The sequence below is a fragment of the Cnephaeus nilssonii genome, assembly GCF_951640355.1.
Source record: "Cnephaeus nilssonii genome assembly, chromosome: 13".
Classification (NCBI taxonomy): domain Eukaryota; kingdom Metazoa; phylum Chordata; class Mammalia; order Chiroptera; family Vespertilionidae; genus Cnephaeus; species Cnephaeus nilssonii.
In genome coordinates this window covers 54839795-54867135 of record NC_137084.1, presented here as the reverse complement: position 1 = coordinate 54867135, position 27341 = coordinate 54839795, and the positions used below count along the sequence as shown (strand labels likewise).

At 36.8% G+C, this 27341-nt stretch overlaps 1 protein-coding gene across 2 annotated transcripts in view; it reads right to left on the bottom strand.

The window, feature by feature from the left end:
- The window catches only part of TMEM135 (transmembrane protein 135), a 236886-nt gene that overhangs the window by 190864 nt on the left and 18681 nt on the right, over positions 1-27341 (bottom strand). For both annotated transcript variants that reach the window (XR_013814406.1, XM_079788461.1), the window contains exons 2-4: positions 27164-27291; positions 24871-24963; positions 12770-12803 (exon numbers count right to left, since the gene is read on the bottom strand). Coding sequence is in view for 1 of the 2 variants with exons in the window: in XM_079788461.1 (XP_079644587.1) it covers positions 12770-12803; positions 24871-24963; positions 27164-27291 (255 nt within the window). In the remaining variant the exon portion in view is untranslated. The remainder of the gene's footprint in view (positions 1-12769; positions 12804-24870; positions 24964-27163; positions 27292-27341) is intronic.

The following is a 27341-nucleotide window of genomic DNA, read 5'->3' as shown; positions in this document are numbered from 1 at the left end:
GTGAAATAAGTTTGTGAGTGTTCTCTCTTAAATATTTTGAAAGACTTTGAGAAAGATTGGCATTAATTCTTTAAATGTTTAGTAGAATTCACCAATCTGTGATACCAACTGTTCCTGGGCTTTTTGATTACTGATTCAATCTCCTTACTTATTATTAGTGCATTCAGATTTCCTATTTCTTCATGATTCAGTCTTGGTAATTTACATGTTTCTAGGAATATATCCATTTCTTCTAGATTATCCAATTTGTCTCTGATTTTATTTATTTGAGTCTTCTGTATTTGTTCTTTGTTAGTCTAGCTAAAGATTTGTCAATTATCTTTTCTATTGTTTTTCTATTTCATTTCCACTTTGTTATTTCCTTCACTCAGCTAACTTTGCCCTTAATTTGTTCCTTTATTAGTTTGAGTTGTAAAGTTAGGTTGTTTATTTCAGCTCTTTCTTTTTTACTTTATGTAGGTGTTTATCACTATAAACTTCCCTCTTAGAACTCTCTTTATTGTAGTTAGATGTTATTGTAGTTAGATGGCATATTGTGTTTCTATTTTTGTTTGTCTTAAGATATTTTTTAATTTTCCTTTTGATTTGTTCTCTGGTCCATTGGTTTTTCAGGAGTGTATTATTTAATTTCCACATATTTGTGTATTTTCCAGTTTTTCTCCTGTTATTGATTACTAGTTTCATACCATGTGGTCAGCAAATATATTTTATATGATTTCAATCTTCTTAAATTTGCTAAGACTTGCTTTATGACCTAATATTTGGTCTGTCTTGAAGAATGTTCCATGTGTGCTTGAAAAGAATGTGCATCTGCTGTTGGATAAAATATTTTAAAGATGTCTGTCAAGTCCATTTTGTCTATAGTGGTGTGTCCATTTTGTCTCTAGTCTAATGTTTATTGATTTTCTGTCTAGATGATCTATCTACTGCTTAAGTTGAATACTGAACTACCCTACTATTATTGTATGGTTTTTTTGCTTCAGTCTGTATGTATTTGCTTAATGTATTTATGTGCTATAATGTTGGATGCATTAATATTTATAATTATTATCTCTCTTGATGAACTGACCCCTTTATCATTATATAATAACCTTCTTTGACTCTTGTTACAGCTTTTGACTAAAGTCTATTTTGTCCAATATAAGAATTACTACTCCTGCTCTCTTCTGGTTACCATTTGCATAGAATATCTTTTTCCATCCATTAACTTTAAACAAATACTGTATGTGTCTTTAAAGCTAAAATGAGTCTCTTGTAGGATGCATATAGCTGTGTCTTAATTTTTTATCTATTCAACCAATCCATGCCTTTTGATTGGAGAACTTAGTACATTTAATATAATTATTGATAGGTAAGGACTTACATAACGCCATCTTATTAACTGTCCTCTGGCTATTTTGTAGATTCCTTCTTCCTTTCTTCCTCTCTTGTTGTCTTCCTTTCTGAATTAATTATTTTCCACACTGCTTTTCTTTGATTTCCTTCTTTTCATCTTTTGTGCATCAACTGTAGATTTTTGCTTTGTGGTAACCATAAGGCTGACATAAAATACTTTGTATGTATAATAGTGTTTTTATATTGGTAAAAACTTAACTTCTATTGCATATCAACGCTCTACCCTTTTACTCCCCCACACACATTTTGTTTTGATGTTATAATGTACATCTTTTTTATATTGTATATCCATTAACAAATATAGCTATTTTAATACCTTTGTCATTTAACCTGTATGCTAAAGTTGTTGACACAACACCATATTACAAAATTACAGTATTCTGAATTGGACTATTTACCTTTACCACTGTGCTGTATATTTGCATATGTTTTCACATTACTAATTAGTGTCTTTTTCAGCTTAAAGAACTCCTTTCCGCATGTCTTGTAAAGCAGGTCCAATGGTTATAAACTCCTAAGGCTTTATTTGTTTTGGACAATCTGTATCTCTCCTTCATTTCTGAAGGACAATTTTGCTGGATAAAGTATTTTGGTGGGAAGTTATAAAAAAGTATTTCACCTTTGACTTTGATTGATATTTGCTGGATATACAATTCTAGATTGACAATTCTTCTTCAGTACTAAAGATACTGCTTAACTGTCTTCTGGTTTGTATTACCCCCAATAAGAAATTTGCTGTCACCATCTTTGTTCCTCTATATAAAATGTTGCTCTTTTCTCTGGCTGCTTTAAAGATTTTCTTGTTGTCATTAGTTTAACTGACTATGACATGATTAGTTTCTCCCATGTTCCCATTCTTGAGGTTCATTATACTTCTTACATACGAGAGTTTAGAGTTTTCATCAAATTTGAGACATTTTTGTCCATTATTTCTCCAAATACTTTCTCTGACCCTCCCTCTCTCTCTTTCAGAGACTCTAATTCAATACAGATAGAGCAATTCAAGTTGTTCTATTAGATCACTAATATTGTTCATATTTTTTTTTCCTCTGGGTATTTCATTGTGGATAGTTTCTATTGCTATGACTTCAAATTCACTACCCCATGAATTATGAGATTTTCTATTCTCAAAGATAGAAACAGAAACTATTCCCAGCCCTTCGTGAGCTCAGAGGATTTTTCCCTTTGATGCATTTGGCTGGTTCTTTCCCTAGTCTCAGGTAGCTCCTTCACTTGTGTGCAATGATCATAACTCAGCTGAGTACTTACTGAGACCTTCTGCACATCTCTGGAGCTCCCTACCTTTCTTATCTCCTACCTGCAATCTCTAGGAGTCTTCTTGGACTCCTAGCTATGTCTCATCAACTCTGGGATACAGCAGGCTCTGCCTCTGCTACGTGGCCTAGAAATGCTCTCTGGGTAGTAAACCAAGGAAACCAAAGGTCTCATCTCACTAGTTTCCAATCTCTAAGGTATCATCCTCCTTCATTGCTTAATGTACAATGTCTTGAAAACTGTTATTTCATTTATTTTGTTGTTTCAGGCAGAAGGATAAATCTGTTCCCCATTACTCCAATTTGGCCTGAATCAAAAGTCATCTTTTACTTTAAACATAATAAACACACTTGTTTTATAACATTTTCAGATAATTCCAATACATGTACTCTCTGAAAGTCTATTTTTCTTTTGTTGTTTTTGCCAGATCTTGTTTGGTGCCTTGTTTCCTTGTGTGCTTGATTATTTTTGATTACCTTATAAAATTTCTATGTGAAGAAGGACTTCTGGGAAATTCAGGTATACATATTTTCCCTATTTCTCCCATTAATTACAACTAAAAATCCTAGACATTATATATAAAACAAATTTTAAAAGGCTAAAAGGTAGAAAGAAGAAAGTAGACCATCTAGAGATCTTACAATCCAAAGAATAACACAATGGTAAATACCTAGGTTTTCTTTTTGCCTTATGTATCCCAGACTTGGAGCTGAAGAAGCCCACAAACTGGAAATTCTAATAAGCACAGACAAAAACCGGCTCTGTCTTAGTAAACGACCAGTACAAAGGCAGCTTATCAAAACAGAAACTTTTAGACAATAACCATTATACTCCAGCCAAACACAACAGAAAAAAACAAACAAACTGTGACCAAGTGGAGAGCCTAGACTTCCACTTTCACAAGGCTGTAAACAAGGTGCCCTATCTCCCCCAACAGAGAAAATTCAGAGAAAACCAGGTAGAGAGCTGAGACTTTCATCCCCACCAGCTGGTAACTACTCCCAACCAAGGGTGTCAATAGAGACCACTCCTACCAGCAGTAAAGAGGAGCCACATCCTCCTTCAGGTGTCAATTGAAGCCAAATGCTGAGTATATGGGTTGTTTTGTATTTTCCTTCTTATATGACTTTTATTTATATTCCTTTGTAAAATTCTGCTTCTTTATATCTGCTTTTTTATTATTAATATTTTCTTTATATTTGTCTCTTTCAATTTTTTAATATATATCTTATATTATTTTTACAAGGCAAACAGAAAACAAAGGTACATAAAGACTAGTTGAATAATGATAATAATCCATGCCCAAAAAGAAATGACACCTTTTTTTCCTTTGGTCTTTTTGACCATGTAGTAGTCTTTCAAGCCACTTATATCAGAGTCCCTATTAGTTTCAAAATTCAACATACAACCCTGAAGTTCCTAGGATGAATAGTCAAATTATTCAAATATAAATACAAGTCAAAGAAACACAAGACAAAATTCCCTCTGAAAGTAACAATAAATCTACCTCCAAATGAACTAGAATAATATTTTCTCACATCCCAAGACAATTCTGTCCTTTTACCAGAAAGTACGTAATCTAAAATCCACCTTCTTGGTCTGTATCCATGCACACCCAGAGAAACTCATAAAATGGTTGTGTAAATACATTCATCACCACATTGCTTGTGATGTTGAGAAATGGAAGTAATCTGGATATCCATTGCTGGAAGAATGAACAAGTAAAATGTAGCAGATGAAATATCCTAAAATTAGAGAATAGTGATGGGTGCACAGTTCTGTGAGGATACTAAAAATAGCTGGATGGTAAACTTTAAGGAGTAAATTTTATGGTTTGTTATTTATACCTCAATAAAGCTACTATAAAGCATAATAGGGTATGGATATTCTGGTGCACTATGCAACAAACAGAAGCAATGCATTGGAAGCATATAAAGTAACACACATAGTTCTTCAAAACAGTGTCAAGTTCAAAGTAATACAACAATATGGCTATATCTTGAAAACATGGTATTAAGTTATCCAACAAAAGAAAAAAAAAGGAGTCTCTAACAATTCCCTTTTCCATGCTCACAAGGTTGACTATAGTCTCTGGGAAAATCCCTCTATGCCCACCTTTGTGATCAAGTGAGCCATGGAAACTTTAAGGAACCTATTCTTGGACAGCAATATCTCACCTTTTGCAAAGCAAAGATAAGAGCTCAACATTTCCTAATGTTACAATGGGTATCAGAAACACTCTCCCCAAAGTGACTGAAAGAATTAGAGTAAGAACAGAGAGAGAAATATCATTCTTAATTCTGGTACTTCTAAGAAAGCTTCCAACATAGGAATCTACTAGTTCAGTTACTGAGCTAAGGACAGATCCGCTTCTTTGTTTACCTCTGTGTGGGAAAACAAGGTCATTTGGTTGGCTTAAAGAACTTGGGTCATGGGGCTAATGGAAGGAGAGAAGAAAAATAGGCATTTTATGTTCACCAACTTAGAAGGATCATTCTCTCTCTTCCTTGCCATTTTCACAAGTATTTGTTCCCAACCTACATTCATTCAAAATTACTTACTGAGCATATATTATATGCTAAGTGCTGTTTGTAGGTTCCAGGGATATGTCAGTGAACAAGCAAGAGTCATTGCTCTTAAGCAGCTTATAGACAGTGAGAAAAGAAAGACAATAAACAAATAAGACAATTTCAGTACTTATAAGTGCCATGAAAAATAGAAGATTATGCATTACAGAATAGAGAGGTGTGGGGAAGCTGCTTACACAGAGTCCTAAAAGCCACAGTGAGTCATTTGAATTTTATCTGGGGTGTCGTGGGAAGGGAAGGATTTTCTGAGTTTAAGCAGAAGACAGACATGCTCTACCTTGTATTTCCAATGACTCTGACTCCTATCGGGAAGACAGATTATAGGACAACAAGAATGGAAAGATGTAAACCAGCTAGGTTATAAAGATAGCTCAGACAGGAGATGGCAGGGCTCAGGCTATGGGGGGCCTCAGTCTAACTGTGGAGGTGTCACTCTATGATCCAGAATATATTTTACAAGTAGAATAAGATTTCCTAATGGATTGGACTAGGAGTATAAGGAGAAGAAAAGAGTTAAAGCTCCTAAGTTTCTAACCTGAGCAATTGGATGGATGGTTGATACCATTTGCTGCTGCACAGGGAAGGCTTAGAGGAGCGATTTGAGAGAGGGTGTTTATAACTGTTTTTAAATTTAATACTTTCAGTTTATTTATTTCTATTCATCTGTCAAATTTCTCCAACTAGTTTACAATCCGTTTTGTATTTCTTTTGTATCCTAACGTGCCTAGCACAGCACTGATTTAATATATGCCTGCTGAATCTAATTAAATTGAAGTAGCTTTATAAGAATACATTTGAATCAACATTTTCAAGCCCTATGTTTGAAAAATCAAGTACAGATGTTTTATTCAAAGACAGTGCATGTTTAAAATTAAAAAACAAATGCTAGCAACAAACCTACTAGATATATGTTTACAATCTTAAAATGCATGCATTGTTGAATGGTTAGTGGCATAAAAGAAATTGCAGAGAGGTTTTCAGAAGGACTTAAATAGAAAGACTTTTAAATGTCATAAATTATAATTAAACTAAACATAAATGAACTACACTTGACATTACATTTTAAATAACTACAGGCAGCATATGATGAATTTTGAAAGACTGAAATCCTCAGTCATTGTAACAACCAACAAAATAAAAGGAAATCATGTGAACGCAAAATTTATGTATTCTCTTTTCTTAAATTATTTATTTAATCCTCACAGAGGATATGTTTTCATTTATTTTAGCGACAGAGAGGAACGAAAGGGAGAGAGAGACAGAAACATCAATGTGAGAGAGAAACATCGATCGGTTGCTTCCCATAGGCACCTCCACTGGGGATTGAACCCACAACCTGAGCATGTGCTCTGACCGGAATCAAACCCATGACCCAACCAACTGAGCCACACTAGCCAAGGCTATGTGCTCTCACTTAATCACACTGTGGCCTCCTAGCAGCTGGTGTGCTTGTGGGTAATTGGTTCTGGCACATTAGCCCCAGGAAAACGTTTCCATCATTTTATAGCCATATCTTGGGCAGAAGCCAGAAAAATATTTAATTCTTTATTTTATACCTTTTCTATATACCTTTTATACATTTTTTCACCTTAACAATTAATTCTCTACCAATTCTAAAAACTAAAAAACTATACTGGTTGAAAAATTATATACTTTTTCTTCCAAAATGTGTTTACTAACATATAACAAAAAAAAAAACAGCATTTTCAGATGGGTATTAATTCAACTGCCTTAAGTTTTTAATTTTTAAAAGTATTAGTTAATCATTTCAATTATAAACCACTGGTCTAATAACTGAGACTTAGCAGGGCTTACTGAAAGGTAATTATGAGTAATAAGAGTACTACAGGGGAGCCCAAGGGAAAGTATTTTTGTAATAAAAAAAAAAGCATTAATAGAGATATCTCTTATTTAAAGTATATAGTTCTTTACCTGACCCCACAACACTAATACAAACATAACTAGCAAAATTTATATTCATAATTACATAGTATAAACAGTGTACTGTTTTCTACTTTGAGCTATCAACACTAAAAAAAAAAAAAAAAAGCAGAGATGTGCTTTACTCCCATTGATTTACATATTTCTCTCCCCCAGTAATATTTAAAGTCCTCAGAAGCAGTGACTATTATTTTCGTAACTCCAGTTTCACCTACGGTCCCTAACACAATAGATGCTCTTATCCTTTTTTTATGCAGTTTTTCCTAAACCTTGGCCCAACTTGGAAATCCTTGGAAAGGCAAGAATTTTGTGCTGTAGTCACCAATGACACATCTCTAAGATGGAGCTTCCTCCAAGTCCTCTCCTTTCTTCAAGGTTCAAGTCCCAAGTAAATCATAAAACTTTCTCTGATTGCCCCAGCCAAAAGCTAACTCTCTTTTCTAAAGTTCTAAGAAATGTACTGTTAACCACATATTTGACATGAATATGCTATCTTGGACAATTAATTACTTATTCATTTTAAATCCACATCTAGTTATACATTGTTCCCTCAACTAAATTAAATTTAAGGACAAATTAATGGCTTATATTTGGGCCCAAAACCTACCAAAGTGCTTTGTACTTAATAAATAAATGGTCACTGATAAAAATAAAGACAAAGATGATGAAGATAATATGGAGTCAGTTCTGCATATTCTTTCATATTATTCAAAGGCATAGCAGTGTAATTAAAGAAAAATCTAACAAAAGCATAGCAGTGTAATTAAAGAAAAATAACTGTCACAGCCAAATCTAACAAAATTATATTATTGCTATCCAAATAGTTATTATTTCACTGCACCAAACATTTTGAGTGGGGCTGTGTATGTGTGTATGTATAGCATCAACTCGTAATGAAGACATGGTCAAGAAGTGAAAAGGTAGGAGACAACCCTCCAAAAATTATCATCATGAGCAATAGCGGTGATGTGTTATAGAATTGTACACTTGAAACCTGTATGGTTTTATTAGCCAATAAATTAAATAAAAATAAAACAATACAAATTTTTTAAAAAATAAAATAACTATATGGCATAGAAACAAAAAATGTCACAAAACAATATGCCCCCAATTTTAAAAAATAGGCATATAGTGTAAAATGTGAGTATGCATCTATGTCTGTGCATTTATGAGATACACTGGAGGAAAAGGAATGAAATAAGAAAAAACACTAAAATGTTAGTAAATTGCTACACAGTAAAATTATAAACTTTTACTTTCTTCTTTATGCTTTTCTGTACTTTCCAAATCAGAAATGCATACCTAAATACAATAAAAAAAGTTTTTTTAATAAAACCTCCCAATATTTAGGAATTTTATTGTTGATGTTTTAAGTCAACAATTTCAACTTAGTCTAATAAGCAATATAAAGTTATAAAACAAAGTTAATTCTTAAAGCTTAATTCAGTACCTCTAAAAATATTTAAATTCTTGCCTATTCTGAAACCATCACCCTGTTACTATAGTAACAGTTATATAATATCAATATAAATAAAAGGCTCTTTAGATAAAGAGAAGATGAAGCTTATTAGATTATCATTAGTATCCAGAATATATCATGTACAGATTAGATTCACTTTCCTTTAGACATAGTCAAAATCTATGTGTAAAGCCTTTGGTTTCATTAAATTTTTTAATAACAGACCCTTTATAACTGACTGACAAAGAATAAAAGACCAATTCCTATTTTTTATTTTCTGAAAAACTTTTCTAATACTGAATTTTATTAATCTGGACAGAGAGTACAAATCTACTTAACAGACAAATGCCCCTCCCCCCAAAAATTTTTTCATTTAGAAAGAACTAGATATTCAAAGGTTATTCTAAACTGGAAACTATCAAAACAACATGGTACGGTCACTCTAAAAAACAGTTAAAAAGTTTCTGTAAAAAACAAACAGCAACTACCATAGGACCTGGCAATCACACTCATGGGCAATTATCCTATAAAAATAAAAACTCACACTCACACAAAAAGCTGCACCAGAATATTTATAGCAGCTTTATTTGTAACTAGAGGCCCAGTGCACGAAATTCGTGCCCGGGTAGGGTTCCTAGGCCTGGCTGGAGATCAGGGATGATCTGTGGGGCAACCGGTGGGGTGATTGGGGGGCCCCCCGCAGGCACCCGTCTTGGCTGGCCTGGGGCCTGCGGGCTGGGGGCAGCTCCTGTGTTGAGCATCTGCCCCCTGGTGGTCAGTGTGCGTCATAGCTACTGGTCATTCCACCGGTCATTCTGCCATTCAGTCAATTTGCATATTAGGCTTTTATTATATAGGATAGCCAAAAACCGGAAAGGAGCCAGCTGTTCTCCAATGGGTGAATGGTTGAATTAATATAGCCACACCATTGAACACTAGTCAGCAATAAAGAGGAATGAACTTGTGGTATGTGAAACTTGAATGAATCTCTAGGAAATTATGCTGAGTTAAACAGCTAATCACAAATAGTCTCCACTATATGATTCTATTTATATACCACTCTTGAAATGACTATAGGTATTACAGAATTATGGGAGTAAAAAATAAATGAGAGGTTGCCAGAGGTTAACTGGGAGGAGGGTGGTAAGAATAAGGGGAAATTGGATGTAGTTACCAAAGAGCAGCAGGAGGGATTCTTGCAGTGAAAGAACTGTTCTCTCTCTTGGCTACAATAAATATCTGGAAATATCCTGATTTTGATGCTAATAGAAGATATCACTACTAAAGGAAACTAGGTAAAGAGTACAAATCTCTCTATTATTTCTTAAACCACAGATGAATCTAGGATTATCCTATATAATAAAGAGGTAATATGCAAATTAATCCTCACGCCCTCACAAGATGGCTGCCTATGACCAGGCCGGCAGGGGGGTTAGTGAGGGACGACCAAATGACTAAACAAGTAGGCTGCGTGGGGCAACCAGGCTGGCGAGGGGGGCTGTGAGGGGCGACCAGGCCGGCAGGGGGGCAGTTGGGGGCAACCAGGCCAGCAAGGGGGACAGTCGGAGGTGACCAGGATGGCAGGGGGGCAGTTAGGGGTGAGCAGGCCAGCAGAGGGGGGGAGTTGGGGGCGACCAGGTCAACGGGGGGGGGGGCAGTTGGGGGCAACCAGGCCGGCATGGGGGGCAGTTGGGGGCGATTAGGCTGGCGAGGGGGGCGGTAGTGAGGGGCAACTAGGCCAGCAGGGGAGGGGCAGTTGGGGGCAACCAGGCCGGCAGGGGGGGGAGTTAGGGGCAACCAGGCCAGCAGAGGGGGGCAGTTGGGGTGACCAGGCCGGCGGAGGGGGCAGTAAGGGGTGACCAGGACAGTGGGAGGGGGGCTGTTAGGAGGAACCAGGCTGGCAGGGAGGGGGAAGCTGGGGTGACCTCGCTGGCAGCGGGGGGCAGTTAGGAGTGACCAAGCCAGCGGGGGGGGGGGGGGGCAGTTAGGGGCGATCAGGCTGGCACGCAAAGGCAGTGAGGGGTGATCAGGCAGACGGGGGTGGCAGTTAGGGGCGACCAGGCAGGCAGGCAGGTGAGCGATTAGGAGCCAGCGGTCCAGGATTGTGAGAGGAATGCCCGACTGCCCCCAGTCGGACATCCCCCAAGGGGTCCCGGTTTAGAGAGGGTGCAGGCTGGGCTGAGGGGGACCCCCCTTCCGTGTACAAATTTCATACACCGGGCCTCTAGTTTCTAAATAAAAAGTTTAATCTTTAAAAAAATACAATATTTTAAGGGTACTTTCCAATAATGATTATATCAAAGTCAAAGATCTTCCCTTCAGGAATTTACAACCTAAACCAGGCAATACAAAAAAAGTTCATGAAAGTTTACTTAGACTTTAAAGATAAGTGATAAATATATGCAGCATTTGGGTACTAAAGTATCTATCATGTGGTAGTATAGAAAAGCATGTGCAGGGCTAAACAAAAAAACAAACAAACATTAAAATCAAATCCATTCTAGTATGCAAGCATAATATTTTTTAAGTGTTGCTGTTTTTTAATAAGAAAGGAAGGCAGCACCCAGAATGACTTGCTGCTACTAATACGGTTCCCACAGCACCTTATTATTCGCCTTTCAGTCCTTTTCAAATATTATTATTTCTACCTGAGGCCTGATGCATGAAATTCATGCAAGAATAGGCCTTCCTTCCCCTGGCCGCTGGCACCGGCTTCCCTCTGGCACCTGGGACCTGGGCTTCCCTCGCAGCCTCTGCTTCGTCTGGAAGGTCATCCGAAAGGACGTCCAATTTAATTAGCATATTACGCTTTTATTATTATAGATTGTGACTTCTCCATTGGATAGCCAACTCCATAAGTGCAAGGACTATCTCTTTGTTGCCTATGAGCATATGAACACAGTAACTGACACATGGTAAATTCAGAGCAAAAATTACATAGTCTGTAACTGAAATGAACTGGTAAATATACCTCTGAATTATATTTTCTTGTTACAGAATTCAAGAACTTAACATGTAAATAAATATTTATCTTTTAGCTAAATTTTCCAATGTTGCCTTTTAATTCTAAACAACTTTAAAAGATTTTAATATAAATACTTATTTAAATCTGAAATTGACAATGAAAATTACATAATTTTGATTATATGTTTTCCATAAAGAATACCAGACTAGTTAACATTAATTTCACTTCTGTAAACTTAGAAATTTAGAAGCCTAGCTAATTATTTTATTACACTAGAGGCTTGGTGCACGAATTCGTGCACCAGTGGGGTCCCTCGGCCTGGTCTGCAGTCCGAGGGGTCCTGGATTGCAAGAGGACACAGGCCAGGCCAAGGGACCCCACCAATGCACGATCGGAGCCAGGGAGGGACGGGGGAGGTTGGCCAGCTGGAAAGGGACTGCGGGAGGGCTCCAAGGCATGTCAGGCCTGTCTCGCTCAGTCCTGATTGGCCGGACCCCAGCAGCAAACTAACCTACCGGTCAGAGCGTCTGCCTCCTGGTGGTCAGTGCATGTCATGTCAACTGGTCGACTGTCTGCCCCCTCATAGTCAATGCACGTCACAGTGAGAAGTTGAGCGGCCTTAGCATATCATTAGCATATTACACTTTGGTTGAACGGACGACTGGACACTTAGCATACTAGGCTTTTATTATATAGGATATGCTGAGTGTTTGAAGATAGAACCAATGCTGTGCTGATGTCCAAGAAGAACATACTTCATAAGAGCTCACCCTTACACCATTTTTCCCATAATAAATGGCAACAGAAACATAATATGAAATTTAAATAAAGATGTATAGAGATACACAGATATAGATATAGATCCTATCAAAGATGAAGGTCTACACTTTTTAAAAATGTCATAAAGGGCACAGGCCTGTGAATCGCTTTCCCCCTGAAATAGGTGAAATCCAGTCATATGTGACAGGAATAAACCAGATGGCACCAAGGCTCTTTTAAACATTTGTATATATCCTTTAAAAATAGACAAAAAATATTCTCAAATTTTAGCAGCTTTCCTTTATTTTTATTTTTTAAGGGAACTTAATATGAAAAAAGATTTAAAAGCATATGGAAAACCCTCAAAACCAAAAAACAATTACTTACCAAGTTGGCCATATAAATTGTGAGCAGCCCTCTCCTGAAAATAATTTTAAAAAGAGATTAAGAATTAATTTGACTTAATAATCACTTTATCATTTTAAAAAAATATATCAAAATAATTATCAGGAGTTGAGAAAAAGGGGTAGATTATGCTGAACTAAGTTTTCAATACCCCAACAGTTGGATCTAAATAGATTCTACCTACAAGTCATTCTGTTTTCTTTAAAATTTCAATTGCCTAGTAATTAAGTAAGCTTATTGTGGAGATCATTTCACAGTATATAGCAATATCAAATCATTATATTGTATACCTGAAACTAATACAATGGCTATAGGTCAATTATATCTCAATTTTTAAAATAATTATTGTCTTATGATTATTTATTAATAGGAAGAATACTACAATTTGCTATTAGTCTACATCAGCGATTTTCAACTGGTGTGCCGCAAGAATTTTTAATGCAATACCTGACTATTCAGTAAGGGGCACTGACTTCTTTTCCCTTAGACTGTCAAATAAAAATAATGACAACAGCCAACACAACAATAGTCATCTGATGTGAATGAATCAAAATTAAACCTTTTTTTTTGTCAGATTGATGAAAAATATATGTTTTGATATGCTGCAGAATTTTAGTAATTAGTTTATGTATACCACAAGATGAAAAAAGTTGTAAATCGCTTTTCTACAGTATACTAGAGAATTCTAAATTTAATAAAGAATCCTAATGAATTCATCTTGCCAAAAAGTCAAAGCCAAAACAATTCTAACTTAATGCAAATTTGTTCAAAAAATCAGATCTTCTATTTGTTTCACACAAAATACAACTGTTCATTAGATATGATTACAAATCATACAAAGTCACCTTGGTTCTACCTTCACTGTTAAGTGAGAAGTTGGGCACTAAGTAAACTTTCTAATGCCAAAGGACAAACAAAAGTTCAAAAACACTCTACAAAAAAAAATGCATATTTACCAAGTTTACTTAATAAGAATTCAGTTAGAAACTCAAAAACCGGGACAATTTTATGCCTTTAGTTACTTTATTTAACTTATCCTGCATGAGACCTTGAATGAAACATATCCTATTCTCTAGGAAATAGGTGTTTTAAGAGTTTAAGGGCAGAGTTCAAATAACAAACTCTGAAACTTACGTGAGTTTCAATTATAAACATTTTTAGTATTCAAAGAAAGAAAAAAACTTTTTTAAAACAAGTACCAATTGTCCAGGTCTTGATATTAACATTGTCAATGAAATCCTCTTGATGTCAGATCCAGTCTGATAGTTCATTATTTAAAATGGCTTAATAAGATTTTTATTATTACTAAAGCCACATAGAGGCAGTATGATTTCAGTGGTCGGCAAACTCATTAGTCAACAGAGCCAAATATCAACAGTACAACGATTGAAATTTCTTTTGAGAGCCAAATTTTTAAAACTTAAACTTCTTCTAACGCCACTTCTTCAAAATAGACTCGCCCAGGCCGTGGTATTTTGTGGAAGAGCCACACTCAAGGGGCCAAAGAGCCGCATGTGGCTCGCAAGCTGCAGTTTGCCGACAACTGATTTAAGTGAACACGTTGAAATGAAGTTAGGAAATCAGGGTTCCAGTTAACTTTAATTCTCCAGTACTCTGTGTCATTAAAATAGGGAATAAGACTAGTTTTCTAATTTACATTTTTAAATATAAAAACTATTTAAAGAAAAAAACTTTCATATATCACCAATATGTAACCATCATACTGGACCTACTCTGGTTGAAAGGGCATGCCCACTGAGCCACAACCCCCTCCCAGCCCACCCCAATGTCCCTCGTCAGCAGGTCCTAATGCACCTCAGCAGAACAACTGAATTCTACTGCTCCTCTACAAAGAATTTAAAAATCACTGAGAAGATGACCTGTAAGGTATCTTTAAGCTCTTCTTTTCTATTAGTACATATGAATTGAAATTTTTGCTACTAGTCTTTACCAATCTTACCAACTCCTACCAAAAATTCCTACCAAAAATTCTAAATCAAAGATGTTCTAAAAGTATTTTTTTAAATAAATTATATAAAGAAAAATTAGGGTAACATCAATATCCAAGAGTCACACACACACAGAAAAGTTAAATCCTTCTCTTAAGAGTAGTGATATCTACTCTTACTAAAACAATTATTTTAAAACCTAAATATTTTAAAAACTAAAATATTTTAAAACCAAAATACAAATATTTCTGTAATATCAGTGGCAGTGCCTGATAATTCATGTCCTCATTAAGTGAACTAATGTCTGATGCTATCTGTAAAAACATTTATTCCAATAATCTAATTCTGTCTTTAATACTCAATCCAGATACAGTATCAACCACTAGCTTCCATCTATCTGATAATATAACTGTTCATCTTTACCAGACATATATTATCTTGTTTACCTTTACATTTTCACAACCTTCAACATTTTCACCTGGCATCTAATGGGCACTAAACAAATAGTGTGAAATTACTAAACAACATGTTACTAGGAACTCAACCTTATAAAGAGGAACACATTATAGACACATATTATAGAAATATTAGAGCCCCGTTGCACGAAGAGATTCGTGCAATAGGCCTTCCTTCCCTTGGCTTCCAGCACCAGTTTTCCTCTGGCACCCGGGACCCAGGCCTTTGCTCTGGCCAAAGTCTGCCTTCTTCATCTTTGCTGCAGACTCTGGCCGGTTCCTCTTTGCTGCTTTGCTGCAGACCCCGGCCAGAGTTTGCAGTCTTCGTCTTTGCTGCCGACTCCAGAGTTTGCAGTCTTGTCTTCGCTGTGGCACTGCGCTCCTGTAGATCCCTTCACCCCCCTGCCCTACCTCTCATAGCAGGCATCCTGCCCCGCCTGGCCACTCCGTGCCTGGAGCAGCTGGGCGGCTGCCATCTTTGGCCTTCTAATTTGCATACTCACTCTGATTGGCTGTAGGCGTAGCAGAGGTACAGTCAATTTACATGTTTGTCTATTATTAGGTAAGACTAGAGGCCCGGTGCATGAAATTCATGCACTAGAGGGGGGGCGGGTCCCTCAGCTCGGCCTGTGCCCTCTTGCAGTCCGGGAGCCCTCGGGGAATATCTGACTGATGGCTTAGGCCTGCTCCCCACTCCCGGCCTAAGCCGTCAGTCGGACATCCTTAGTGCTGCCGCGGAGGCAGGAGAGACTCCCGCCACTGCTGCTGCACTCACCAGCCCATAAGCCCGGCTTCTGGCTGAGCAGCACTGCCCCTGTGGGAGCACACTAACCACCAGGAGGCAGCTCCTGCATTGAGCGTCTGCCCCCTGGTGGTCAGTGTGCATCATAGCAACCGGTCATTCTGCCGTTCGGTCGATTTGCATATTAGCCTTTAATTATATAGGATAATCACAAATGACAGCATATTAGCAAGCGAAGACTCACTCAAATTATCTTACATTTGCATAAAATTTACCAATTTACAAGATATCGATATTTTGAAATCAGATTTTATCCACTCAACAGTTCTATAGTGGTATTTGATTCTCTAATCACTATGCTGTACATCTGAAACTAATATAATATTGAATGTAAACTGTAATTGAAAAAAAATTTTTTGAAAGCAAAGAAAAATAGTCCTCTGAAGTGTAATGCAGATGCTATTATCCTCACTGTACCAAAAGCCAAGAATCAGAGAAGTGGTTTCCTTAAAAATATAAAAGTTGTAAAAAAGACAAATTGGAATTAGGAGTCAGTTCACCTAACTCATTTTGTGTTCTTTCTAGTGCACTGCTTCTAAAGCAGAAAATCTTTACTAAACTGCCTTTAAGTTCTGCAATTCTGTATCCTAACAGGCTTCTATGCTTTGAGAATGAATAAAGACTTGACATACTCTTACTATTGTGAAAAAGCAGAGGATATAGTGTGACTAGATTATGTCTTTTCTGGTCTCAAGTTTCAATTTGCTGTTCCCAAATAATGAAAATTATCACCTTTCTAGCTTTATCTAAATTCCAACCAGAGCTTGTAGCCTCACGAAAGAGAGGACAACATCTGTGAAGAGCATGATGGGCTACGTGATACAGCCAGACTCCTTCTGGAAGGTTTCCCTGGTGCAGTGTCTCCAGCCTCCTTTCCAATGTCAGTTTGGTAGGGGTAAGACATCAGAACAGTAATTTGTTTCATCACATCTTTACAGAGGTTCGTATCATAAGAAACTAATAAGTTAAATGAATGCTATTCTATTATTTAACCCTTGACTACATCTAGCCTAAGTCTGAAGACAAACAGGTCACTCTCTCCACAGTAAATTTTCTCTGGAAACTAAGTTACATATTAAAATGTCACACCAACAATGATGGGGAAGGGGATGCTGCCAACTAGAACAAAAGATGGTATAGGCCTAAAGAGGAAGGGCTGGGGCCAAGGACAATAACTTTACATTTCACAGGAGATTCTGATACACAAATACTCCTATTCTACTGAGAATCACTAGATTAGAAGATTGGTGAACCTCAGTTAGTCAAGTATTTCTTTAAACCACAAATAAGCTTTTTTTTTGATAAGAGAAAGAGATGAATCTCTTAAATTTGCATGAAATATATCAATTGGTATGCACATAAAGTGGTACTACCTAAAACAGTATTGAGAACCACTACTGCAAGAAGTATGTATAATCAGAATATCTTTATTCCTGTGAGAAAATATTAAAATAATTAAATTTTCTTAACATCTTAATAGATTAAAAGGTATCCTCACATTATGCAGAAATTCCAGGTATTATTACCTTCGAATAACATTCTTGTACCAAATTAAATGAGTAATAATGTTTTAGGATTTTTTTTTAGGGAACTCTAGTATATGTACGTATATTACTTTAGCTAACCTTCTCAAACTTCTCAGTTACACTGTATGTAACACATTTCATAACTGAAGTTACTAGGGAGTACAGTAGAAATGGTATAAGTTCTAAATTATAAATATTTATATTATATATATACTTATAAAAATATTTATGTGATCTACATATGAGGAGAAATTAGAGATTAAAGAAAAACAGAATGAACCTTCCATATCTAATCTAACATGACGAAGACTTCAAAGATGCAAAAATGAAACTTTAAGCTAGCTAACAATATACTGATTGGAGTTAGAAATAAGAACAGTTTTAGCCTCTGGTGGTGCTAGAATCCTAACAAACAAACAAAAAAGAAGAAACAGTGGAAGTTCCTAAACACTGCTAACGTTTACTGAAGATTCTATTTAATCATCTCAGTCTTTCAAGATAAAATAGATTTTCATATGTCAGAATGTTTTAGAAGAGTATAAAATTACTTTCTTATGGTATAAAAGCAAATAAGATAGACTTACAGTCTAGAGTCAGTGATCATAATCTAATATATATATATGTGTATGTATGTGTATATATATATGTGTGTGTGTGTGTGTGTGTGTGTGTGTGTGTATATATATATATATATATATATATATATATATATATATTAGATAACACGTTACATTTTTCAGAAGGCTGCAAGGTAAATTAATTTTCTTCCTGTGAAGATAGCATGACATATAGCATGACATGAAACTTGAAGATAGCAAAAATTTATGGACAAAATATATGGTATTCTTTTATACTTATATTTACATTTACATTTATATTTATATTTAATCCATTAATTTCATTTTGGTCATAATTACTTTAGGAATTTTGTAACTACAACAGTGAAATTTAACAACTAACCCTTGAGTAAGCTTAGAATAAATATGCAGTTTTTGATATTTTAATCCATGTCCATTTCTTGAGCACCCTGCAGTTTTAATTTACCTGAACTAGTACTAAAAATCAAAGCAAATTCCAAAACAATTCCACAAAACAAAATCCATCAGAACAACTTCTTTCTGAACCACAAACAAAGCACTTCCTAGAAAAAGAAAGAGAAGACTAGTTCTTAACAGCCCACCTACAGATAAACTAGATGTTACCAATGCTTCCTACTGAGTTACTATGATCACAGTTCATTGTGGCACAAATTTTTTAAGCAACCCTGGAAACAACTTCAAAGCTTCCTCAGAACCCCACAGTGATGTGATTAAGATTTAAGTAAGCTGCCCTCTTACAAAGTGTCAAGAACTAGCTGGCAAAGCACGCTTAATTCTATAAAGGGAGAGAGGGAGACTGGAAAAGATGATGGATATTTGTATGTATATCCGCCATATGTACATGTGTATATATGTGTGTATAACCATACTGTATGTTCTTACTTCATTAAATATTTTTAAAAAAAATTATACAATTGAGTCCAACATGTATAATCTCATAGTAATGATTTCACTATTAAATAACAGCTTTAGAGATTTAAAAATTAGGACTACTGCTGCTAATTGGAAAATAATGCTAACCCCCCACATAATATTTCTTCCACTCTTTCATATATATTACTAATATTTATTTTAAAAGAGAGAGACTGCATACATGTTTCAATTGACAATTAACTCCTTAAATGTTGTTGTTTCCCAACTTCTAAACTCAGACCTTGAATTCTGGGCTTTCGTACTGTGATCTTCTCCCATAGCTTCAATGACCACTTATAAGAAATAAAACTCCCCAATTTTATTTTTATAACTACCATGCTTCTCCTGAATCTACACTCACATTTCAAGCTGCCTACTGGCTATCCGCACCAACATATCATTGATTTTCCTTGTGAATTAAAGGTATAATTATAAACTTCTTTTCCCTAAAGTAAAAACTATCCTATCTAATAAAAGAGTAATATGCAAATTGACCATCACTCCAACAAATAAGATGGCTGCCCTAATGTGGTCAAAGATGGCTGCCCCCATGTGCACACAAGATGGCCAGCAGGGGAGGGCAGTTGGGAGGGACCAGGCTTGCAAGAAAGGGCAGTTGTGGGCGATCAAGTCTGCAGGGGAGGTCAGTTAGGGGTGACCAGGCTGGCAGTGGAGGGAAGTTGGGGGCGACCGGGCCTGCAGAGAAGGGCAGTTGGGGGGGACCCAGACCTGCAGGGGAGAGCAGTTGGGGGGGACCAGGCCTGCAGGGGAGGGCAGTTGGGGGGGACCCAGACCTGCAGGGGAGGGCAGTTAGGGGTGACCAGGCCTGCAGGGGAGGACAGTTAGAGGCAATCAGGCTGGCAGGGGAGCAGTTAGGCATCAATCAGGCTGGCTGGGGACTAGTTAGGGGGTGATCAGGCTGGCAGGCAGAAGAGGTTAGGGGCAATCAGGAAGGCAGGCAGGCGAGCAGTTGGGAGCCAGCAGTCCTGGATTATGAGAGGGATGTCCGACTGCCCGTTTAGGCCTGATCCCGGTAGGATTGGGCCTAAACGGGCAATCGGACATCCCTCGAGGGGTCCCAGATTGGAGAGGGTGCAGGCTGGGCTAAGGGACACCCCCCCATGCACGAATTTCGTGCACTGGGCCTCTAGTAATATTAATATGCTTCATTTTAGGCACTAGATATAATAATTTTAAAATATAAATAACTTCAACCTTTATAAATTAGTTATAATCTATTAAAGGATATTGATGCTTAATTTATTAAAATATTTAAAATTTGATAAGTAAAAAATAATTTTTCAAAACAATAAAAAAGTCTGTTAACTTTTACACAATTCCAGATAAACACAGACCAGACTTCCTTAAAATAGAGCAAAAAGACTTGTTTTGTTATGTTGTAAGGTTAATCCCAAAAACATTTTTAAAACCTGCTTTATAAAGTCACTAGCTTCTGAACCATACTAAAAAACTAAAATTTAAAGTTTTAATTAGACCCCAAACTAGGATTTGTGGTTGATACATACATATCTATACTAATAATCTATACTAATAAAAGGGTAGTATGCTAATTAGACTGGGAGACCTTCCAGATGAAGCCGGGGCTACAAGGGAAGCCCAAGTACTGGGTGCCCTCAGGTGGCCAGAGGGAAGCTTGGGTCCTGGGTGCCTGCCGGTGGCCAGAGGGAAGCCCAGGTCCCGGGTGCCAGTGAGAAGCCAGGGTCCCAGATGCCAGAGGGAAGCCGGTGCCAGCAGCTGGGGGAAGGCCTACTCTTTTGTTTTGTTTTGTTTTTTGTTTTGTTTACACCAACAAGCCTTTAATAAAACTGCTACCAGTTCATTCAAGGCTTCCCAGATGATTTCAAAAGCAATGTGGCAGAGTGTCTATTTCCCAGTGATAAATGCATGTTCACTGCTAATGTTTTTTTTAATTTTTTAAAATATATATATATTTTTTTTGTTATTGATTAAGGTATTACATATGTGTCCTTATCGCCCCATTGCCCACCCACACCTCCACTCATACCCTCACCCCCCTGGTGTCTGTGTCCATTGGTTAGGCTTATATGCACGCATGCAAGTCCTTTGGTTGATCTCTCCTCCTTACCCCCACCATCCCCTACCTTCCCTCTAAGGTTTGACGGTCTGATCGATGCTTCTCTGTCTCTGGATCTGTTTTTGTTCATAAGTTTATGTTGTTCATTATATTCCATATATAAGTGAGATCATGTGATATTTATCTTTCTCTGATTGGCTTATTTCACTTAGCATAATGCTCTCCAGTTCCATCCATGCTGTTACAAATGGTAAGAATTTCTTCTTTTTTACCGCAGTGTAGTATTCCATTGCGTAGATGTACCACAGTTTTTAATCCACTCATCTGCTGATGGGCACTTAGGAGGAAGGCCTACTCTTGCACGAATTTCGTGCATCAGGTCTCTAGTACATATATAACCCTCAATAAAAAAACTAAAGAACTATTTCTAGGTATTTATTGCATTACCTAATAAACAGAAGTAAATCAACACATATCACAGAGTTCAACTACATAACAATCACATTAAGGTAAGGATCAATTTTTCTTCAGCAACAAAGATATAATACTTACAGAGAAGCTAGACTTAAATTTTTTCGTAGGTTTTTAAAACAGTAAGACCATTCCAATTAATATTTAAAACAGGTCTATAAACTTTTTGTGAATACTTAGTGTCTACGAACAAAACACTAGGACAGTAGCTCACTTAAAGGAAATAAAAGCAAAAGGCTTCTTTTTTTATAAAGTTCCCTATCAAAAGTAAATAAAAATAATAGAAAATAAATTAGTAACCAAAATCCAAGTAATCACATCACTTCCAAGAAACCTCCTTATGCCTTAAGAAGTTATAGTTTTTGCCCATTCATTGTGGCTCAGTGGTTGAGCGTCAACCTATAAACCACAAGGTCATGGTTTGATTCCCAGTAAGGATACATGCCCAGGGCTAAGTCCCTAGAAGAGGGCATGCAGGAGGCAGCCGATCAATGACTTTCTCATCATTGTTGTTTCTATCTCTACCACTCTCTCCCTTCTTCTCTGAAATCAATAAAAATATCTATATATATAAAAGCCTAAGCGACCATTATGACCAGTCGGACGACCGGCCGGTAGCTTTGACTAACACTGACCACCAGGGGGCAGACACTCAATGCAGAAGCTGCCCCCTGGTGATCAGTGTGCTCCCACAGCCAACCTCCCACAGCCGGCCAACCTCCAAGGTTCCATCCCCCGGCCAGCCGGCCCAATCGTCCCCAATCGGGACTGGTAGAGTGGCCCCAACCAGCCCCGATCGCCGGCCAGGCCGAGGGACCCCACCCGTGCATGAATTCGTGCACCGGGCCTCTAGTGTTTTTTTAAAAAAGAAGCTATAGCTTTTAATATCAATAGCACAATTTTACTTTGGTGTTATATTTAAACAAATGCTGTTCTTCAAAGAAACATTTAATTACTTTAAACTAAAGTTATAAAAATAAGACCTATGTATGAGTAAAATATTTTCAGATCATATTTCCAAAACCAATATTCATATTTTTAAATTGATCAAGAACCACCAGAATAACTGTCATTACTCATGAGCAAAAAACAATAAGGATACTTCACACTTAACCTAACACTGTGTGTCAAGCACTGTTCTAAGCACTTTTACCTATATTAACTTATTTAATCCTCTGAATAACTATCTGAGTAAATTATCACTATCCATTTTTCAGGTAAGGAATAAGCCATGGAAGTCACACAATAGGTGGCAGAGCCAGCTAAGCTGTACATAGAACAGCTCCAGAATCCACACTCTTAATTACTATTCTGAACTGTCCTCTCAAGTAGGGTAACCTATGTTTCTAGCACTACTGACTTGATTATGATGTGGTAATAGCATCTACCAGTACTTTGATTTTTAAAAATTTTAGTAATCCAAAAGATTTATGATATAATCAAACAGAAAAGCACAAAAATGTAGATACTATATATATAAAGAAGTAATATGCAAATTAGGCCAGGACGCCGTAACTGTCACAACGGGTCAGGAGTAGGCTGTGTGCACAGGTGAGGCCCAGAGCAGAGATGGAGACAGAGAAAGGGGGCCTGCCCAAGCCGCCGCACCAGCTTGGGCAGCCCCGGAGTGGACACAGGCAGGGGGGCCTACTCCAGCCGCAGTGCACCAGCAGTCCCGCCTCTGCGCGTGAGTTGCAGAGGAAACACCTTTTCTGACCGCTCATTGGCTAAGCTCCCAGTACACTACTCGCAGTGTTCTTGGTAACTTGGGTAATAAGAATCCAAAAAGGTGATCTAGGGTTTTTCCACCTCACTCCTGGAGAAAAAAACAAAGGTCCACTGCTGGAGGGGCTAAAAAATGTCATATCCTGCCCTAGCCGATTTGGCTCAGTGGATGGAGCCTCGGCCTGCGAACCACAGGGTTCAGGTTCAATTCTGATCAAGGACATGTACCTAGGTTTCAGGCTCCTCCTTGGCTGGGGCCCAATTCAGGGCTCATGCAGAAGGCAACCAATCAAAGTGTCCCTCTCACACTGATGTTTCTCTCTGTCTTTCCCTCTCTCTTCCACACTCTCTAAAAATCAATGAAAAAATATCCTTAGGTGAGGATAAAAAAAAAGAAAGAAAGAAATGTCATATCCTATGAAAGAGACATCTTGAAAATGCCTAAAGAAAGTTGTCATTTTTTCGTGGTGAAGGGACTGGAGTCCGTGTTGATGAAAACACCTTGGTGGCTGCGGCAGTAGCAACAGCAGCGGGGTGATGGGGGTGGCGCCTTCCCCTGATCAGCCGGTCACCTTCCATAGAGGAGCAGGCCTAAGCCATCAGTAGGACATCCCCTGAGGGCTCCCAGACTGTGAGAGGGGGCAGGCTGGGCTGAGGGACGCCCCCCGCCACACACACACACACACACACACACACACACACACACACACACACACCGCAGTGCACGAATTTCATGCACCGGGCCTCTAGTTTGTATAAAAATGCATTAAAAATGGTTTCTGGTGATTTAAGTAAACATTTGATTACCTAATAAGATCTATCTTATCACTGGATCTTACCAGCAGATCGATGATTACAATAAACATTTTCATAAACTGAAAATGACCTCATCTTGATTAATACATGACCCCTTAATACATGACCCCATCTTGATTCTCTGGGATAAAGATGGAATCAATGCAGTTGTCAGCAATAATTACTCATGAGATGGCAAAAATTATTTTGTACAAAAGCTTTAACTCAACTGTTTGGCTGACTGAACAATTACATAACAGTTTGTAGCATTTTATAGAAATCTCATTATTTCACATAGAACATTTTCAGGTTAAATAAAAATGAAAATACTTTTTTAAATAAGAAGGTGCCTTAAAAATAACAACTGATTTAACAAAGGTCAATCAATGACCCTGAATCAAATTAAAAATCTAGATGATAATAAAAAAATAACTTGTTAATTTTCTTAGGTGTGATCATGGTATTGTGATTATGAAGAAGATTTTAAATTACAATTTGTGTATGCCATATCTTAGTTAGGCACACCAAAGAACTCTAATTTTTTAGTAAATAAAGACTAATTGGTATGATTGCTCTATAATGTTAATCTTTATATTTTTAGGCTTAATAAACATAAATAATAACAATATAAAATTAAATTTTCCATAACATATCTGCAAGACTGAAGAAGATATATGGAAATATTTCTCATACCTGGACTAAAATAAACAATAAGCAACTAGAAAAAAAATTCTAGTTGACATGGGGGACAGTAAATCAGTTCGATTAAATATGTAGATATGTAAAATTTTACCTGCTTTTTCTTTCAATTAGAATGGCCACATAAGATGCTGGCAAAGCGGCACCAAACCCAGGACTCCATGAGTAGAATTTTCCAAGTATCCTCCTGAAATTCAAATTTGGAATGTTCATACGAAATTTCTGGTTTGTCATTTTAGTTATTACAAATAGAAGCTCCCCTTCTCAGTCTACACTCTATCAAAATGTCCACAGCACCTCTAACTCAACATGTCCAAAGACAAACTCATGATCTCTCTCTCCTTCCTCATGAACTTGTTCTCTCTCCCCTATTTTCCTAGGTTACTGGCAACAACAACTACCTATCCACGCACAAGTTTCATCAGTAGGATATGCCAGAAGCTAACTTGGAGACATCCTTGGCTTCTCCTTCTCCCTTACCCCATACATTAAAAATCATTTCATATGCAATTAATCTCTCAAATTCCTCTCCAACGTACTGCCCCTAATCTTAGATAAGACCCTCACCATCTCCCATAGACGACAATAGCAAACTAACAGATATCTCTCCCTCTAATAATATAGCCAATCATATTCATTTAGCGATTCCTGGATCCAATATCACTCGCTATGCAAACCCTCTGTGTTCTCAACTTCCTTATCTATCAAATGAGAAAAATATTACCGATCTCATATTGTTGTGAGGACTACATGAAATATTTCCTAGCACCATACACAGCTCATAGAAAATACAAAGAAAATGTTAACTGTTATTACAATAATTACTATCATTTTTTACACATAATATTCAACAAATGTCTCTCCCTCTTTGCTTCTATCACCTTTGATAACTCTTTCTTACAGCACTTACTAAAAAGTGTTTCCTACTTAGTTATATGTTTATATAATTTTTCACTTACTAGGATATGTCCCTTGAAAGTATGACACTGCATAGTGTCTCACACATAGAAAACCACTAGATGCTTAGATTTTTAAAGAGGAAAAAAAAAATGGAGATGTTAGGAAGACGTTTTTTTTTCCTTTCAAAGACAATATGTTCCTGAGATATCCACAAATAAGGCTAAGAACCAAAGATGAAATGATCTTTTGAAATGAAGCTTAGCTTTAAAGAATTAGAAAACCTACTAAGCATATATAACATGGGTATTTCCAAAACGGACATCAGAAACCTTCTGCCTGAGAAAGCTGTTAGTAGTCTCCCATCCAATATAAAATCCACAAGGAACTTAAGAAGTTACTGAATGTAAAAACTAAAGGAAAATAACTCAATGATTCAATTACTCAAGAAATACAGATGTTACCTTATTATAAGTAGTTTATGTTTCAACAACTTAACCAAACAGGTTCATGGAACCTAAAGAAATATGCTGCAATAGCAATTTATTATTACTGTAATTTTTTTAAAACCTAGTTATCTTCTAACTTTATTTTTAGAGTTTTAACAAATGTTAGAAACTTTCCAGAGTCCACCTGATAAAGTTTCTTACACAGATTTCCAGGTCAATTTAAAGACATGTATAAACCTTATTAATTATTTTATGCATAATCTGAACATCTATAAATACTAATGTTCTAAGGGAAATATCTCTAAGACACATTCAGAAATATTTTTAATTGCAGCTAAACTATACCTGCAGAACTTTGAACGACATTAAATTGGATCACACTAATATGAGGGCAATATAAAGTTAGTATTTTAAACTTGACAGATTAAAAACACAATAATTTGGGTTTTCAATATTCAGTAGGGGGAAAGATAAAAAGTAAATATTTAATAAATATGTTAGGCATATCACAGGACTAAAAACTGAATTCCAACTACATCTACATTGTTTGAAGCATGTCTCCAAGTAATGTGCATAAGATTGAATCAGGACCAAAAGTTTCATCAGGACGATATGCCAGAAGTTAACTTACTGTTTTATATTTAAACACGGACAGTTTATAGTCCTTTTGAAGTTGTTCACTGCATGTGGACTTAACCTATTTCATGGACAACTGCTTTGAATTCATCATTTATGAAACTGAAAAGTTAAGAAATCCTCATCAACAACTTGGTAAACACAGTAGCCCTCAGAAAATGTGTGATAAAGTAAAATACTTTTGCTATTTAATCACAGCAATAATTTGAAGTTTATGTTACATCTTTAGAGCAAGAGGCCCACAACTCCTGGTTTTACAAGCTTTCCTTGGGATAAATAAATGTCATTTCACAAAGAGAAAAAAAAAATACAAGCAGTGACCTGCACATTTATATAAACATCTGTTCGTTTCCGTTTCAACACAGGAATTTGTATTAACCTCCAGTAGTGATTATGAGTACCAACCTTAAAATGCAAAAGAAGGCCATATACAAGGCCCCATTAGCAGTCAGAAATGAAGCAGATTGCAGGATCTCAGGGAGTAGTCTGTGTAAATAATAGTCTAATTTTCGTTTCCGGAGAATTGCTGCAATCTGAAAAGAGAAAGTCTTTCTTTAATCCAACCAACTTTTCCACTTAAATT